Source organism: Vipera berus (assembly GCF_964194415.1).
Source record: "Vipera berus genome assembly, chromosome: 1".
NCBI classification, from domain to species: domain Eukaryota; kingdom Metazoa; phylum Chordata; class Lepidosauria; order Squamata; family Viperidae; genus Vipera; species Vipera berus.
In genome coordinates, this window is record NC_138202.1 from 265,873,964 (window position 1) to 265,894,347 (window position 20,384).

Sequence of the window (20,384 nt, forward strand, 5' to 3'; positions counted from 1 at the left end):
ACCTAGCAGTTCGAAAGCACATAAAATGCAAGTAGAAAAATAGGGACCACTACGGTGGGAAGGTAACAGCGTTCCGTGCGCCTTTGGCGTCTAGTCATGCCGGCCACATGACCACGGAGACGTCCTCGGATAAGCGCTGGCTCTTCGGCTTTGAAACGGAGATGAGCACCGGCCCCTAGAGTCGGAAACGACTAGCACGCATGTGCGGGGGAACCTTTACCTTTACCTTTACCTAGTTTGGCTGCCAAGGTACCACCTCCATTGTAGGAAATGCTTGCATACTTCCCACAGTCTGCCACTAGAGGGCGACCTGACTTTGAACCACAAAGAAATACAAGCAGCTCTTCCTGTAGTGTCATCCAAGGACCCTTCCCTCCCTGCAGCTGCCTTGCAAATGGGTTGCCGCAACCGGGAAGGTTCAGAGGGTAGGAATCTGACTGCCTGCATGGAGCACCAGCTCGTCCTACCCGCACCCCACCAAAGTGGTATCTAGTTTACCTATTCACATAGAACATGTTTTCAAACTTTTAGGTGGACAGAAGCTGAGACAAGTGACAGGAGCTCACTTGACATGCAATGCTATAACTCAAACCATTGGAACAGAAACCTTCTCCACAGCATCATTAAATCACTGACCCTCAATGCCTCTTTCAACATGGTAATCGTCGACTTCTATCCATTTGTTTAGTAAGATTTGAAGTTGCAACACCACTGAACAAAGTGACTTGTGACCAGTCCTTGCACCTATAATTGTTCTAATGTTCCTGCATGATCAAAATTTGGGAACTGGGTAACCAGCATGAATGTACCATGGTGGCAATGGCCTGTGGTCATTGTGATCACCTTCCCAGTTGGCTATTGATATGTCAATGGGGGAAGCTGGATTTGTTTAATGACATGATTCACATAACAACTGCAGTGACTCTCTTAACAATCATGGCAAAAAGATTGTAAAATAAGGCACAACTGACTTAACAAATGCCTTACTTAGCAACAGAAATTTTGGTCTCAATTGTAGTCATAAGCCCAGGACTATCTGTGCAGATGCTGCTAGATATGCCAGTAGCAGTATCCTGATACCAGGAAAATGTGTGTTTTCTGTTCCCTGTCATGGTTCCGACAGATGAAACTCTTCAAAGAACTTTGAGGCATTGTTTACCTTAAAGAATCTTTATTTGAGTAGCATAGCATCGGTACTAACATAAATTGAATTCCCCTCCCCTGAGCACATAGTATTAGAGCACAATTCCTTCCTCCCTCCCGTTAACAGTCATAAATCATATTCCCCAATTAGTTTAAAGTGCGGGCTTCCCCTTCTGTTCTCCAGCCAATTCTTATCATCTATTTCAATAACCTTGGTTCTCACACCAGGTCCAGTGTTATTATGTCTAGCTAGACTCTCGTGCACATTTGCCCCCTCTCCCAGCAACATCTAACTCTAAAAGCAAAAAGAAGAGAATGGCTGCATCTCCATCTGTTGTCAATGCAAAAACATCCGATGTTAGCAGTGTTGACATCCCCCAACAATAGGAATCAAGACAAGAGAAAGAGACTAAACCCTTAAAAAGCTCATTGAATACATGTAAATTATGGGATGGAGGGGAGAAAAAGAATCTGCAAATGATTGGCATTTTAGTCAAGCTCACTGTTGTCCTTGTTTTCAAGCATAGTTTCCTATATACCATACTTCTTTTTATTATGGATCTCACTTCTTGTATTATAATCACAACTATTTTATGAAATGAGCTATGCATAAACAATGTAATAAAAGAGACTTTAAAAACCTCATTGCTTATATATATTCTGTGCATGATTTTTATACATGTACATATACATACATACATACATACATAATTAAACTAGAATACTTCTAACAACTTTGCTATGCATCCTGATCATTTTAACTCTCTGATCTGAACTCTCTGTAGAGTAAAACTACAAGAAGTAAAGCTTCAGGAAAACCTGAAAAATTCTAGGGAACAATTTAATAAATTCTAACTCTTGAATATTCTTGTTCCCAAAGAAAGAGAGTACCTGCTGTTACATTAAGTACCTGCATTAAGTACAGCTGGTATTATACTGAAAATGAACAAGGCATTCCTTAACCCTCCCATGTAATTTGGACTAAAACTCTCATCCTAGCTACATAACATGTTCAAGGACCATGATGCATTTTGAATCAATCTCAGTTCAGATTCCTGGTATACCAAAGTTCCTCTTAACGCAAGTCTTTTTCCTAAAATAATTCTAGATTTTCCTCAACTGCTACAACATTTATATTTATAAAAGCTAACACAGTATAACAAGCATGCCCAAATGCGACAAAAAAGCAAGATCTCAAAAGGTTGACCTCTGCTTACCTATCACATCTCCTTGTTCATGAATCATCATCCCCAAATCTTTAAATATTTCATTTATGTCAAGGATGTCTGACTATGAAGAAACAAACTGTATTAAAACAATGATCAAATAAGAACAATGCAATCACAGGAATAAACTGCAAGTAATTTAGAGTAGAAAGAACAGAGGAAACAGACATAGGACAGATGTTTTGATGAGACATCTAGTTGGTAAGCAATTTTCAATTTGTAATATGGTAATGTTTGAGGAGAGTAGAAAACCACCATTGGAGAGTGTAAATTTGAAGGGTAGGATAAAAATTATGAATGAGTTGCTTATTAACAGAGATTATATACAGATAACAGTGCAATACGGTGTGTGTGTTTGTGTGTGACCCATATCAATGTCACAGAGAAACCTTTGTATATTTGTGTGCATATTATTTAATTAAAAGCAAAAATAAAAAAGTATGAAAAATGACAAGTACAAAGCAGAATAAATGTGTTTCAAATGCTGAACCTAAGCATGAACATGACTTTGTTCATTTCCTATCTTTTTCAAAATATAATTTTAGGCTTAATTCTTCCAATAAAATCATTTAAAAATCACAGACATCATGAACAAGAATACAAAAACTTACAAGAATTCTGAGGCAATTATTTAATTCATGTTTATATCATACAACAATAATGGGGACAGCAGACGTATCTAGTATCTCTGGTTCCATAGCCTTAGTTAAATCAAAGTCTTTGAATTTTACAAAATCGGTTTACTTTTGTCTTAGCAAGTTCTCTGTTGAGTGTGTAGATTACGCTTAGGTTATTTGATAGCAGTATTTACCCCAAAACTGGGGAAATCCATTTGTCTTGGGAATCAGAATCTAACCTCCATAGCAGATCTTCAAGGTTCAAGATTATGAAAAGACCATTTTAATGACATTTTGGTATTCGTGAAGAAAGCAGACTTTAAACTCTTGTAAACTATGGTAATGCTATGTGATGTCCTGAGTAAGGTGGTTCTTATTCATTAATTATGGGGAGCTAATAACTTAAAGGGCAAAAAGCTCCATCTCAAGCTCTTTTAGTTCATGGACATAATATGATCAATCACATCTTGTTCTTGATCTCAACAGCCAGTGCTCACCTCCAGCTGCCTGATGGCTGATTCTCTTTCTTCAATGAGACGAAGATCATCTTCCGTGATTTCTTCATCTAGTATTTGGGTCTGAGGTTGGCTTTGGGTTAAACATACACAAAACACTCCATTAAAAGAGATGCACCCTAAATTCAGGAGATCTGTAACCTCAAAGTGAGTAATGGGTACAAAGCAATCATCCCAATATTCCTACTTACTAAGAATCTAATAATTCAATCTCTCATAAAAGAAGCACAGCATCCTTTTTTATTCCAATTACAAGATACTTCTTAAAGGCTGCTTCTCAAGAAATTTTGGGATGCATTTTATCATAGTTTATACATTCAAATTGCAATCCGCCCTGAGTCCTTCGGGAAAGGGCGGTATATAAATCCAATTAAATAAATAAAATAAATAAACAAATCCTATTTAGACCCTTCAATGGAAACATTACATTAACTTCTGAGTCATTGGGGAGACTAAGGTTACAGGTAGTCCTTGGTTATGACTATAATACAGCACACCACAGCCATAACTTGTGATGGTTGTAAAGCGATGACTGACCTGATTTTATGACTTTTTTTTTTATTGAAAAGTTTTAAAATACATTTTATCTTTAACAATCCCCCCTCCCCCTCCCCAACCTATCCCTCCCTACCCCTCCCACCCCCTTTCCCCCCTCCCCCCCCCCGACTTCCCAGAGCTAAGTACAGGGTATAAAAACAAAAAAACAATCATAAACATCCATATGCTACCAACAATAAATTCGTAAATCTATCACTCTCTAGCTCATATAAAATAACTACAAGCAATATTAATATTACATATAATAGAAAAGGAAAAAAGAAAAAAAAGAAAAGAAAGGAAGACTTATTCAAATGCTAAGTGAAACTTTTTAGTCCCATATTTCTTCTGAATATATTCAATCCATTTTTCCCACTCCATAATATAACGTTCTTGCGAATGATCTTTCAAATAAGCCGAAATCTTTGCCATTTCTGCCAAGTCAGAAACCTTTAAAGTCCATTCTTCTATAGTCGGCAGCTCCTCCTTCTTCCAATACTGACCTATTAAAAGCCTTGCTGCTGTAACTAAATTTAACATCAACTTAGTGTCCACAACAGTAGCACCTGTAATTATACCCAACAAAAAAAATTGCGGACAAAACTTTATCTTTTGCTTGAAGATCTTCTGCATATTCCACCAAATTTTTATCCAAAAGGCCTTGACCTTTTTACAAGTCCACCATATGTGAAAGTATGTTGCATCTTCACCACCACACCTCCAGCATTTTGGCTGATAATTCGGATACATGCAAGCTTTTTAGGATCTAAATGCCATCTATAAAACATTTTATAAAAGTTCTCTCTTAAGTTTTGAGCTTGTGTAAATTTTACGTTCCTCACCCAGATCTTTTCCCACGTATCCATTGTAATAACTTCTTGGATGTTCTGGGCCCATTTTATCATAAAGTCTTTGACCAATTCTGTTTCTGAGTCAATTTCTATCAATGCAAGATATATTCGTTTGATATGTGCTGGACCCTGATTTCTAATTTGCTTTATCAAATTTTCATCAGTCATTGCAAAACCAGTTTTCTGATCTTCTTTCCACCTGGCCCGTAGTTGAGTATATTGAAACCAGGTTTGAACAATCTTCTCATCTCGCAAGAAATTATACGATTTTAAGCACCATACACTTCTTTCCAAGCTTAAAATCTCCTTATACGTAGTCACGTCATGTTTAAAACCAACATTTATGTTTTCTATTGCGTGTTTTGGAATTGCCCACAATGGTATCTTACAGTCTAACTTGTATCTATACTTCTTCCAAACTCTCAACAATGCCTGTCTTAAAATATGCACTTTAAACACATTATCTACCTTCTTATCATACAACAAATACGCATGCCAGCCAAATAACAAGTCGTGGCCCTCAAGATTTAATAATCTCTCTTGTGTCAAATTAATCCAATCACTTATCCCTGCTAACGCAGCAGCTTCATAATATAATTTTATGACTTTTTTGGGTGGTGGCCATTAAACAAATCCAAGGTTTGCCATGGGCCAGTTTTGCAAATGCTAGTTTTTGGCGATCGATAGTAAAATGCTGTCATGTGACCACGGGACTCAAATGGTTACAAATGTGGGGAAGTTATTGACTGCCTGAAGTGTAGTCATGTGGCTGTGGAGGAGGGGCAACCATCAGAAGTTGGTTGTAAGTACTCCCCCCAGATATGTCCACCTTAACTTCAAACAGTTGCTAAGCAACTGATCATAAATTGAGGATTACCTATACCAGGGGTAGGCAACCTTGGCTCTTTTATGACTCGTGGACTTCAACTCCCAGAATTCCTGAGCCAGCCATGCTCAGTCCACGAGTCATAAAAGAGCAAAGGTTGCCTATCCCTGACCTATACTATCCTGACAGAAAATGTTTTCTACGTTGTGTTTTTTCAGCCCATTAAACCTTAATGCAAAAATCAAGATAACTAGATTGCCTCCAAATATATTCTCCTTTCCTGTCTACTGCTGCTCTGGAACACTTCTCTGAAATTCATTGGTGGAGCAAGATGCAGACTTTTTCTGTTAAGATTTGTCCTATGTTCCAGTAAAGTGTGTGTGTGTGCCTGTGTATGCAGTATATAAGTCTATGTGTTATTGCTAAATGCTATTGCTATTGTAATAAAATTAAACACGGGGTTTTTCATACTTTAATATTTTTTTAGTGGAATGATTTTATATTCTATCATATTTCTTACCTATCCCAAGATACAAGGGTTCCTTCTTTGTAACTGTCTTCTGGGGCACCACCCTGTCCAATGATATAAAAATAACAGGTTACAACTTTGGAAGGGGAGTTAAATGTACTTCAGTGCTCACCAGCAAGATTTCAGCACTTAATCCAATGGGAGTGCACGGAAGTTGTGGTGCATCCAACTGTTCAAAGAGGCAAGGAAAACACAAACAGGGAGCCATGGCCCAAAGTATGAAGAAATCAGAACTAAACCACTTTACACCAAGCAAAGGGGGCTGAGGTTTTTTAATCAGATAAAAGAACAGATCTGGACAACTGAACTGTTGTCCCAACTCTGATATAACAAGAAGAGATCAAGGGGACTATGAAATGTAGTCCTAGAGTCTGATGTTAGAAGATTAGTGTAGCAAAAGCATTCAAGACCGTGTGATGGCCAAATCCAAACACAAGTGTGATTTAAACTAGGGCTTAATACTGAAAATTTAAAAGACCAAAAAGAATGTACCCAGCATCTTTCTGATTAAAAATAACTATGAGGAACTGAAAGACAAAGAATGAAGGCAAAACAGAAAAGAGCCATCATGGAGGTTGGAGACTAGCCATCTGACTGGCTTGGGGACATTTTATTTTCTTATTTTCAGAAAACAAGGTCTAGGACAGGGGTATCAAACTGCCGGCCCCTGGGCTGGACGCATCACAAGGAAACTGCGCCCACCCCATTGCCAGCAATGGGGAAAAATTCCGATGTGTCGCACGACGTCATGTGATGTTGCGTGTTTGACATGTCTGGTCTAGGACGTCAGACAGTTCTTATAATGTGCAAGGAAAAACAACTGGGATAAGGTTAGATGTAACTGCTTACAATAGTAATGTAAAATAGGAACTCTTGCAGACTGAAGATTAAACTGCCTTTTCTGATTATTGTGACCCCGAACACCCTTGAGGGTGGATTGGGAAATTCCTCTAAATATTGTAAGATGAGTGCAAGAGTGATCCAATTTTAGAATATCCTTTCCTTCCATAGCAGCAGTTTTATCCCGTATACCAATCCTCGATAAAGCCTTTTTGGGGAAGGATGCAGGAGGTTGTATAGGATGAAGAGATTAAAATATTCTATCAGTTTTAAATTCACCTAAATAAGGATCAAGTTAATACACTTCCCAGTTCCACAATAACTGCTTAGGATTCACTGCTCAATGCAGACTTCAACTTCATAAAAAAAAATTAGCAGAAAACAATGATTAGAGAGACAATTTGGTCTATTGGTTAAGGAATCGAACTAGAAACCAAGAGACTATGAGTTCTAGTCCTGCCTTAAGCACGAAGCCAGTTAGGTGACTTGGGATCAATTACTTTCTCTCAATCCCAGGAGGATGGCCCTGGCAAACCATTTCTGGAAAACCTTGCCAAGAAAACTTGTAGAGACTTGTCCAGGTAGTGTCTAAGAATCAGATATGATCCAACAGAAGGAAAAAAAACATGCAGAGAGTCTTAAGTTAAGTATTTGCTTAGGCAAGTATAATATCAAATACCTGCACATCATACAGTGTTATCTATTCTATTCGGGTATCTGTAAATCTCACACACTGACAAAAATAAGGCTGAGAGACTTCCTTTTTGGTCCACCATGTATTCAGATCTGGCTTGGGCTGGCATGATTCCTTCGACACAATAAAATCTCCCAATTATTTCCTCTTCTCTCAAACTATTTACTTAACTGTATAATTTATTGTGATTCCAGAAGATCTGGCATTGGACCAACTGTTATTGCATTTCCTAAAGGGACTTTAGTAATGGATTGCACAGAAATGATATTACTACTGTACATCATGCCCTCTAAAACATACACTGTAATGAGAAAAAAATGGTGTCATCTATCCCACTTCTTTCAATATTTTCCAGAATTAGTGAAATGGTGGATTAATTCATTATACTTACTGATACCCTAGAACTGGCTCGAACTCTTGCTACAAATTCTCTCTCCTTCTCAGCAGCTTGTCTTTGGACCCGCTGGAAATTTGTAAGTGTGGTGGTGAACTCATTCACTAGTCGATCCTTTTGAATTCTTCTCTGGCGCTGAACAAAGAAGGCAAACAAATAAATCAAAGTAATTTCACCCCAAACCAGTTCTTTAACTAATCTGCTGAACTTTGGAGAAATTTAATTTTATACAATGTTCTACTATTGGAATTTGACAGGCCTCTACCTATAGACTGCGTTCACAAATCATATGATACCATTATATTACACTATAACGTAATGTGTGCACCCAGCAAAGAATTGTCTTATACAATTCCATCTCACATTCCAATGGAAATCAAATCATTTTTTTAAAATGAATGTCAAACTGGTAAAAATTCAATCACTATGACAAAGTATTCTGCAATCATCTACCCCAATTCTTTTTATGTAGTTTTATAAAGTATATAATTTAAATATGTATGTATTTAATACATATGTTGATTTCAATTCAGTTTCTTCTGACTCCTATCTATCTCTCTATCCATCCACCTCAATGAGTGACTTTTGGTGGTGAACAAAATTACCGGTATATCAAAATAAAAATAATTATAAACATTATAAAAGTTAAAACTCAAAGCAGCCAAGAAGCACAGAACTCAAATCATTAATATTTTATACCCATTTGCAATTCTTTTTGACGTTCATAGAAAAAAATGTGTTCACCTTCATGTGCATTCCCAACATACACATTTTCTTCCATTCTTTTTCAAGACTGCATTGCAAAATGTGGGAAAATGGGGATATATGTACATAACTATATTTCAGTTAGGGAATATAGAGAAGTGAAGATGAGGTTCATATTAAAATGCAAGCAAAATAATTTCTTCATTATTATTTATGACAGGGTTAACTATTGTTATAATATCCCTGGATATTAAAATTATCTTCTTTATAAAGATGCTAAGGTTTTTCACATCAGTGAAATTCCCATAATACTTTTTGAATGGATTATATGGAAGTATAAATGTTTAGACATCTAAATGGACATGGGGAGTACTTTTAAGGGCTGCCAAACCAGTACAAACAGAAATCTATTTTGGGTAATTGTGACCTACCCAAAGGTATCCATATTCTAGTAGCTCCTATGCCAAACTACTCAGAATATTTATTAACCACATGTATATTCTGCATTTCCTTTAGAAGTTCAAGGTGATGTACATGGATATCCCTTCTAATTATTTCCCTGAAACTGTATTGGGCACTTGGGCAGAGAATTAGCTAAAGTCATCAAGAAGAGGACTATCAAATACTGTAGATAATTCAGCATGGGTTTCTTTGGTCCTAGTCCTTCTACTTTAGGTACTACATACTACATCTGGTAGATAGGTAAATAGGAATGCAAGGAATATATAAGAAGTCAGGGTCCCATTGGTTTTAGAAATACATTTGATGAGACCATATAAAAGGACCTTTTCAGTGGTAGCCTCTTCTCTATGGAACATCAAGAGCCCACTCTGTTGTTTTCCTGAAAATACCTAAAAACATGGTCTTGTCACCGGACCTGGGGACCATGAATGGAGAAGGAGCAATCAAGTGATTGATCTGATTGTATTGCTGCTGCCATGGAGGTGAGGATGGGGTTATAGGAGGTTAGAGGGAGTCATGGTGGCATAATGGTTAGAATGCAGTAATTGACTCTGCTCACTGCCAGGAGTTTGATCCTGATTGGCTCAAGGTTGACTCAGACTTCCATCCTTCCAAGGTCAGTAAAATGAGGATCCAGATTGTTGGGGGCAATATGCTGACTCTGTAAACCGCCTAGAGAGGGCTGTAAAGCACTGTGAAGCAGTAGATAAATCTAAGTGCTATTGCTTTTATAGGTTTTTATGTTATGGATTTTTATATGTTGTAAGCTGCCTGGAGTCATCTATGTGTGATTTGGGTGGCCATATGAATTTGTTTTAACTAACTAACCAATCAATCAATTAAATATAATCCACTGATAAACTGAACATGTTTCCAACACATGTGTGCTGGATCAACTTAAATGAAAAAGTATGAATAACTTAACTTCTCTTTTCTCAAAAGCCCAGGAGGCTATTTACAGCACAAACAAAATGAAACCAAACCAAACGTTATGCTATATATCTTTTACATAAACATCCCCCAAGAGAATAGTTATCGAGAGGGATGTGCAAAACATTTCAACCTTCAGCCACCTGTTTTGATCTAAAAATAATACATCCATATTTCAAGTATTTTAGTCCAACCTCATATCTCATGTGAAGATTTGTTAACATTCTTTCCCCTAGCCTAGCCAAAGCAGTAGCTGGCAATTGCCCTACTGCTATTAATTAAGAGAGGGCAGGATGAGATGGGAGAGAATATGGAGAAGAAAGCAATGGGTTAAAATGGGTTTATCTAAGGCAGGGGTCAGCAACCTGAAACAGTGAAAGAGCCACTCGGAACCGGTTCCCTCACAAAAGGAAAAACTGGGAGCCGCAAAAAATGTGTGTGCATGTGCGTACATGCGCGCATGCGCAGAACAGGGTTTGACTGAAGAGTGGAGCCAAGGCGAGATATGCACCTACCCTGCATATTTGAATTAATTGGTTGAACTTTTTTAGTCCCACTTTTTTTGGGGGGACTGCACATGACAGAGGACTGGGAGCCGCAGGAGACGGCTGCTGCCGGCATCGACTTCCCATCGTCCTGTGCGCTCCCACAGGGAGGGCCTTCTCAGGGTACCACTGGTTAATGAATGCCGGCGGGTTATTCCCAGGGAAAGGGCGTTCTCTGTGGGTGCGCCGGCCCTATGGAACCAACTTCCCACGGAACTCAGGACTGCCCCCGACCTTCGCTCATTTCGCCGGGACTTGAAAACCTGGTTCTTCGAGCTGTCTGGCCCAGACTGAGGGGTTTTAACTAATTTAATTTAATTGGGTTTTAGTTTAACTTCAGGAACTGTAATTTAATCATAGTTTTAACTGATTTTAATTTTGTATGTTATGTATTTTAATTTTCCCTGTAAACCGCCCTGAGTCCTACGGGAATATTTTTTTTAAATTTTAATTCCATTTATATCCCGCCCTTCTCCGAAGACTCAGGGCGGCTTACAAGCTTAGCAGTAGCCTTCATTCTATGTATATGCCTGCTTATTAGGGCTTTCACACACACCCCCAAGCAGCATTATTACAAAGTCAGCTTAATTGCCCCCAACAATCTGGGTCCTCATTTTACCTACTTCGGAAGGATGGAAGGCTGAGTCAACCTTGAGCTTGGTGGGATGCGAACCTGCACTAACTGCAGGCAGCTGGTGTTACTTAAGGAGGCATTAGCCCACTGCTCCACCAAGGCTCTATATAAATTTAGGGCGGTATATAAATTTAAATAATAAATAAATAAAATAAATAAACACATACCAAGAGAAAATGAAATTGCTTACACAAGAGTGTCTGCCAGGTAAATTATTGCTCTTTTGAAAAGATTCTATGCTATAGGGAACTTAAGTGTGTATTCAGATAATGAGATTGTTTTCTTGGCTGTTATTCTTCAAGTTAAGAAACGGTATCACATTACACACACACACACACCAATTCATTTACATGCTCAAACAAGAACTTCACTTATAATATCACAATAAAGTTCGGGGGGGGGGGACATGCCAAACTTTCTATCTGATCTTAGTGGGATAACATGGCTATTACAAACAAAAGGATGCTGCATTTTTATGAAAACTTTTAAGGAAACTTCTCACAGGAATTTTTTTTAAAGTACATTTTCTGCATATCTGCCTGCTTTGTTTGTCTGCAGGCAAGGAGAAGTAGTAAGTGAAAGCAGCTGAGACGTTAGCTTTTCTGTCCTATTAATATGTCAGCCCAGTAGTTCAGGAATTATTTAAAGAACTTAAAAATATAGTACATCTTTGCTGAAATTAAAACCTCCAGCTCTACCAATAGCAATCTACCAATCTACCAGCTCTGCCAATCATTGTGCTGTTACAATGATTATAATCAGCAGGCCAACCTTATAATCCAAACAGTTCAGAAATATCCAGCTTTTTAATTGTGACAAATACACCAACTTCTTTTAGTATGTTTTCCTGTATTTGCCTCAGAAATCAATGCTTGCAAGCCGATACTACAGAATTGAAGAATAACAAAACTTTATAAAAAAAACCCAAACTGTTTATACAAACACTACATTCATATACCTGCTCACTTATTGAAGGCAGAGATCCAAATTCTTTTATGTATTTGTCTGTCTCTTTCGCAAGTTGATTTGTATATTGCTGCTTTTGTTGCCTAGGAGAGAAAGTTACAGGTGACTTGCTGGCTTACTTTACAAACATTACTGTATCACTATCCACTGTCTTTAAGATAAACCTTTGGGAAATAGATGTTTATTACTGAATGTGTTCAAAATAACTCCTGGCTTTAGTTCAATGCAAACTAAAAGCAAAGAATTGAATAGTGCTGAAGCAGATTTCCTTTCATAAAAAGAATAGTGATTGATCAAAATTGGTGACATAAAATCTATGAAAGAAATTTAGTATTTATACATAAAGAGGCTCACAAAATCTTCACTTTTGAGTTTATTGCACTTTGACTGCAATATTCAATGATAAATGTCAAAGGTAGCAAACGTGTAGTTCAAACTTTCTGAATGAATTTGATGGCTCTTATTAGCTCAATGGTGGGGGGAAGGTTGTTTCCATCTGGATGTTTGGCAATGCCAACAATATACTTGATGTATTAACATGTCAATAAACAGATAAATGTTCCCTCCCTCCCTTTCTTTCATTTTGTTCTCAAATGTTTTCAAGATGCTAAGCACTTTGGTAAGATCCCAGCATTTATTGAGAAGTTATCTACAATGCAACCAAATGAAAGGTCATTTCATGAAGCACTTACAGCTGTTGCCGCAATTCATGTGTGTCTTGTGGGGTTCCAAGTTGATTCAGTATTCTTTGTATTTCTGCAGCTGTTTGGGATGGGGGGGGAGAGAAGAAAAGGTTTTGTAAGTGATACAGTTCCACCAAAACGTCATGCATCCCTAATTGAAAATTGAGAAATACATACCGGTTAATAGGGTTGGAGAAGATCCAATTCAACACAACTATTGTAATATACATGCACACTGTATAAGATAGATCACAGTACAGCTGAACCAGTGAAAGCTGAACCCTCTCCAACCACATTTTAAAAATCTTTTAGCATTTTAAGTGGAATTGATGCTACAGAAATACCTGTAGCGCTTAAGAAAAACGCTTACTTGATAGCAGTAATTTCATATCTTCAATCTTACGTTAAGAGAACAAGAAACGTAGATCAAAACAGATCAAGCAGAAGAGCCTAGATCCATAACAAGGTACAGATGTTTCCTTTCTGTATTATTTCAGGCAATGAATATACTACAGTTGTAACAAATACTGGCAAATAAAGATTTTGAACCTAGCCTTTAACCCTCTAAAACAGGCATGTCAAACTCGCGACGTCACGTGACGTCGCGCGATGTATCGGAACTTTTTCCCATTGCCGAAAATGGGATGGGCGCGGCTTCTCAGTGACGCTCCGGCCCGCGGGCCAGCAGTTTGACACCCCTGCTCTAAAATGTAAAGAGATTACTTATAATGTAGTAAAAAAAAGAAAGGATTGTATGTGGGGCTGATCTGTTGTTGTAATTAGGAATCCTACTTTAAAAATTCCAAAACCTTCACCCATATGTACATAAGTCATGGGATATGCTCACTAGAATTAACACTTTACATATACATCAATTGGCACATGAAATCAAGAATGAAAAGATTTGTATTTTGTAATGACAGATATAAAGGGGTGGTTAAGTTGAAAGGATACATGTATCAATTGTTAGGTAATCTTTTTATTTTTGAATTTAGACTTCACTTTTCCAGACCTAAAATTGGTGTAGTCCTCCCCAAACTGATGCCCACCATTTGTGTTAAATGTGAACACTTTTAGCTAGACAGGTACACTGAAGGCAGAGAGAACCAGAATAAATTTACTCAAGAATTCAACATACTGAACATACATCCAGGAAAATTAATATGAACCAGAGCATCATCCCAAACCATAGAATATTCGATATGCAGGGGGTGGGGGGAATGCTATTAAAAGTATCTTAGGTTTGTGAAACTATATTAACCATAGTTTTTGCTATGGTTAAAGTCAAATTTAACAGGATTTTAGTAATTCACATTGAAAAAGGTTGTTTTTTTAAAAAAAGTCTGCTTTAAAGCATTTTTAAAATTTTTACATTTATTATTAATTATTAAATTTATTTGCCACTCATCTTGTAGTTCGAGATGACAAATAAAAAAGAAGGTAAAGAACAAAATTTAAGACTGCTACATATATATCCCTTCCCCCCAGAATGTTTAAATTAATTCTTAAGAGTTCCCAGAGATCATGGTTAGAGAAAATATATAAAAATGATTTGTAGAACTACTGAAAATCCTTGAAATGCATAAGCTGACATATTGGCTTTTAAGATTATCATTCAGAATTAACCTATCTTTGAAAGATGTTACATTTACTTAATTAATTGCACATATTAAATGCAGTCTGAATAGGTTTACAGATCACTAGGACATTTTATGAGTGATTGCCACCTGCTGGCCATATTTCTTCAGCCTTAGCAATTAATTCCATGTCAAAATTCACCAAAGAAATCTAAACTTCTATTAAAATGAATTCAGAGCAATTTTTTAAAAAATAAAGACTTAGGCTAAGTTACAAGGAAACATTCTATTTGTTAGTTTGGCAGTCTCTTTGTTGATGTGAACCAATGGGTGCCAGTATCTAGCTAACCTTGTCTAAGCTCAAAAGCTAAGTAGGTTAGCATTTGAATGGAAGATCTCCAGGTGGTATCAGCAGTGGAGGCGAAGCTGGAACGTCCAAATGGCAATGGCAAACTACTTCCCAGATGTTGCCAAGAAAACAAGGATGCCAAGAGTAAAGCTTGACTTGAAGGAGATGTTATCATTTATTCATGCAGTAGATTGACTGAAAATGTGGCATTAATTAATTATAGTGAATCTAGTTAAGGTTGACTGAAAGCTAGCTTCTTGAAAAAAATAAATTATAAACTATATTCTTACACTTCTCCTTTCCTCTCCATGACTTCTATACTGTGTAATGTTAGCATTTCAGGTATTGGATGGGCCACTAAAATGGAGAAAACTCAATAAGCCAATTATGTTTTTTATTGATTAAAAATTAAAAGAACTATGCTGCTTTAGAACAGGGCGGGCAGCCTGCTATGGTCCGAATGTCTTGAACCAACTCCCATCATATCAAGTTAGTAGGGCCAATGGCTAGAGAATGAGTCTGCAGCAAAAGCCACTGCTGCTTACAAGATATGATCAAGGCCTCACCTAGTGTAGGACTTGTCCTCAATATACTAAAGTACATCAAGAAGACTATAGAAAGAAACGTAGACTGGTGGAAGTGTTCAGCTTTACTGTAAATGATTGTGATTGTTTACAACCATGTCTTCCTAGGACTAGAACGGCTTGACACATGCACTGATAACATATTTGGCAAGAAGAAAAAGTGCTACTATTACTCCTTATGAGACTCAAGCAGCAAAAATATTATAGATCAGCATGTAACTATGAGGGTGGAAGTCCTTAAAAGTCAATCTAAAAACGGTTGCTCCATAGACACTACATCCTACAGATAAAACTGGAAAAAAATTCTAATCAATGATGGCTTGACACTGATCACATATAAAACAACTCTGAATTGTCACTATTCCTTAGATCTGCATTGGGATAAATGGAGATGATTTTTTTTTCATAATCTTCTAAAAGATGTCAATTATACTCAGAAGACTCTGCATTAAAGTTGATCATTATTTTATTCCTGTATTACACAGAAGAGTTATTAAATAAGAAATTTGTAGACCATGAACTGCTAATTAAATTAAAATATGTTTGGGGTTTTTTAGATGGTAATATAGTTGTCATTTTATAAAACAAAGTTTCCTGTCTTCTGATCTATTTAATAGGTTATTATCAAGAGCAATCACCAAATTCACATATTCCATTAATTGCACTAATGTAGTTGTCAAAACACTAAGCTATAAATCATAGTTCACAAACCACAGGGATTAAAGTTTACAACACCCTCAGTCAATGCTAAATAAACAACATTATGATTCATCAAGATATGTGAACCTAATCAATAAGTTGATCTTTATTTTGTAAAATCAGAATATTTTAGTACATCAGATTACCACCAGGAGATAAAAGGCCCAAGGAATAGGACTACGTAAAGTAGCATTCTATAATGCTATGTGGGAAAGACCTTGAATTATGGAGTAAAGAGATGATGCCAAGGGAACGCTCAGATAAGAGGTAAGAGTAGCCCAGAGATGACAAGGGGCAGAGCAAGAGGCTCAGAAGGGGCCCTCCTTAGTTTCTCAGGCTATAAAGATAGCAGGAGAGTTATTTTTTATTTTATTTATTTTAATTCCATTTATATCCCGCCCTTCTCCGAAGACTCAGGGCGGCTTACAAACTTAGCAGTAGCCTTCATTCTATGTATATGCCTGCTTATTAGGGCTTTCACACACACCCCAAGCGGCATTATTACAAAGTCAGCTTAATTGCCCCCAACAATCTGGGTCCTCATTTACTGTAAGATTATTATTATACTGTAAGATTCTGTTAATGTACCCTTAGAAAAGCAGCTCATCTGTTCATTATTTCCTGTATTGTTTGCCTCCTTAATTTTACTGTTTTCTTCTTTCCCAATGAAATTCGGTAGCTTTCTGGCCACCCCATTCCAGAAAACTCAGGAGGCAATGCTATGGGTCCCATCAGCCCGATTATTCCAGCTGATGGGGTCCAGGAGGAGGGCCTTCTCTGCTGTTGCTCCTCGATATGAGGTTGGTCCCAATCCTCCTATCTTTTTGTAAGGGCCTAAAGTCATGGCTGTGCCAGTCGGCTTGTGGCCCCAGTGAGGGAACAGCGTAATGGAGGTGGTTGATTGAGTAATAACAGATCCCACCTCCGCCCCCGCCCTCCCCACGTGTCCTTGTTTTAATGTCTTTTTATATTTTAACAGTATATGAAACTGTAAGCCACCCAGAGTTACCCCATGGTAAAATGGGAGGTCAATAAATTTTATAAATAAAAAAATAAATAAAAATAAGTCTATATATAGTTTAAGAGCAGATTATTTGTAGTACTTTTATTACCTGAAAATTGTAAAAATTAGAGCATTTTTATGACCAGAAGTAGAATACAGAAGCTTTGCATTATATAAGCTTTGCATTATATAAGCTTGTAAGCCGCCCTGAGTCTTTGGAGAAGGGCGGGATATAAATGGAATTAAAATAAAATAAATAAAATAAAAATAAAAATAAAATAAATATCTATCACAACTCCCTTGCCAGCTGAAACAGGATGAAAGGATCACATGTATAAAATAATTATTCACTTAAGGAGAATCAATTATACTATCCATATTGCTTCATCTTAAACACAAATTAACTATAGTTTTGCAGTTCCATTAATTCATGTAGATTTTTTAAGATAAATTCCTACTGTCAATTCCATGGTGAGTGTTCCAGGACTCTTGAAGGATACTAAACTGAATTTTGCTCAATTTAGAATGATTCAGAAGTTAATAAATCACAGTACTAAGGTTAGATACAAAACTGTGTCAACAGCATAATCTAATTGCCTTTGTTTATCCTCCTGTCATTCCTACTCAAGGACTTTTCCAAATTTGGAGTTCTGAAGCTGAAAAAGGAAAGAATTCAAATGTTGAATAGTGGTGGGGGGGAGGAACTGTTAGTGGTTAGGTTCATACATTGTTGTATTATATTTTTAATTAAGAAGATCCATATGATCAGTATTTGTCAGAAAAGCTGCTTATCACTGCAAACTCTCTCACAATGAAGAAATATATGGTGGAGCCTGTGAAACAGTTGTGTTGATGTTGGATTTGGATGCCTGATTATAGTTTTATCCTGACTTCCAATTATATATTTGTTCTAACGCTGTTTGGATAGCAAAAAACAATTTAAAAATGAAACCTAGAGTCATGACAATGAGATGGATTGCCTTACAAACCTAAATAAATATATGACAGTCTAGTAGTGCAAACTGGTGTGTTACAGATACTTTGAACTACAGCTTCTACATGACCGGTCACTGGGAGCTGTAATTCAAAATGTCAGAACTAACTTGCTTTTTCAGTGGAAAAGATCTTTGTGTAACTTGTGTTCTGTCTACAATTTCACCACACATAAAGCAACAAATCTTCAAGCAGTTTGGATGTTATTTGCATGTGAAATAAGAATGAGTCACATTGTTAAATGTTTATATGTCCATGTATGAAAACAAATGGGGCAACTGTGATTTAAATAAAATGTGGTTAAAGGCAAAAGAGGAAGTAGAGCAAATCAAGCTTAACAAATACTTTTAAATATATACAGGTAGTTTTCTGCTTACAACAGTTCATTTAGTGACTTTTTGAAGTTTCAGCAACACCAAAACAAGTAACTTATGACTGTTTTTCACACTTATGACCTTATGATCATGGTCACATGATCAAAATTCACACACTTGGCAACTGACATGTATATATGATGACTACAGTGTCCCGGGGTCATTTTGCAATTTTCCGACAAGCAAAGTCAATGGGGAAGCCAGATTCACTTAACAACTGTGTTACTAACTTAATAATGGCAGTGATTCACTTAACAAATCTGGCAAGGAAGTTCATGAAATGAGGCAAAACTCACTTAACAGCTGTCTTGCTTAGCAACAGAAATTTTAGGCTCAGTTTTGGTCATAAGTTGAAGATTAGTTCTATAAAACTGTATTAAAACTGCTATTGTTTCTAGCATGTAATGTCAACCATTACATAAAGGCATGGAACAATGTTTTTTTTTAGTAGCTTTACACTATTTGTTTGTATGAATGCACACATATAAAAGATGCCAGATTCAAAGCAAGCTATAGAGGCAGGAAGAATTGTTCAGGAGGATTTCAGCTGAAATTGAAAATGGAGAATTAAGAGTTCAAAGTTCTGGTTTTTGCACCGTAGCACGTGGCCACGGGATTGTGGAGCTCTGCACCCCACGGCTGATTTTGTCCTGCCAGAGGCCCTAAATGGGTCTGAAGTCGCCCCGGAGAGGTGACAAAGAGTGAGGAGTGTCCTGATGATCACGGAATGACGACAGCCCTCTAACCCAACAGAAAAAAGGCTAGCTGCATACCAGCGTCTAGCCCATCCTACTTGCAGCTGAAGTCCAAGAGCATGAAGCAGTACAACGGTGAACAGCGTGCTTGGAACTGGTGAGAGTATCGATTTTCTCTCCTGTCCTCTGTAACTAAGTCCTTGGGAAAGATCCCCAAAGTAAGAAAACCTCGAAAGTGAAGGGAGGGGATTACACCCCCATTCCCTCATAGACGGAAATGGAACATTAACCATTAAGGGGGAAAGAAATATATTGAAATCAAAGTTAAAATACTACAGTCTGGATAAATCTAGAAATAAAAAAAACTGCTAAGCCTTTACTTTAAAGGGTTTTGATGAAACTTAAAAATAATCATAAATAATATTTTTTGTCTGAAAAAGCTGGAAAAGAAACAACTACTGACACTAGAACATAGAACATTAACAACACTGACTCAAAAATTGGCAAGACATACAGAAACAAAGAATAATCTGTTCCCTTGAACTTTAATAACCCTCAGAAGACAGCTGGTGGGAACAAAGAAAGAATACATATTGGGCCAGCTATGAGATTAAAAAGTGTCTGAAGGAAAAGAAATACTCTGATTGTTGTCTAAACTCAAGAATTGCTTACAGAAAAAAAAAACTTTGACTCAGGGCTAATATTTTAGGGGGAATCTACAGGAAGGACTCAAGGTGGCTAAATAAACTGAATTGCAATTTTGACTGGTTGACAACTGAACCCTGAATAAAAGAACTGTTATGAAATACTGATTTTACTGATGCCTTGATAATTGAAAATATAGTGGATTATAAAAACTATATATAAAGATAAGAAAATTGGGCTATTTGGATTCTGAGTTTGGCTGGTTTGATAAGGCTAATTATAGAGACTATGGCACTGATGGAGGACTATTTGAAAAGGGGAGACAACATGGATATTGCATACTTATCAAAAAATGACAGGAAAACCAC

The 20,384-nt window shown here is 37.0% G+C and overlaps 1 protein-coding gene across 2 annotated transcripts in view; it reads right to left on the reverse strand.

Moving 5' to 3' along the window:
• The window catches only part of STX7 (syntaxin 7), a 50,378-nt gene that overhangs the window by 5,639 nt on the left and 24,355 nt on the right, over positions 1 to 20,384 (reverse strand). For both annotated transcript variants that reach the window (XM_081312751.1, XM_081312752.1), the window contains 6 exons: positions 13,107 to 13,176; positions 12,407 to 12,497; positions 8,170 to 8,307; positions 6,236 to 6,288; positions 3,484 to 3,574; positions 2,361 to 2,433 (listed from right to left, as the gene is read on the reverse strand). In XM_081312751.1, the coding sequence (XP_081168877.1) occupies positions 2,361 to 2,433; positions 3,484 to 3,574; positions 6,236 to 6,288; positions 8,170 to 8,307; positions 12,407 to 12,497; positions 13,107 to 13,176 (516 nt within the window). The remainder of the gene's footprint in view (positions 1 to 2,360; positions 2,434 to 3,483; positions 3,575 to 6,235; positions 6,289 to 8,169; positions 8,308 to 12,406; positions 12,498 to 13,106; positions 13,177 to 20,384) is intronic.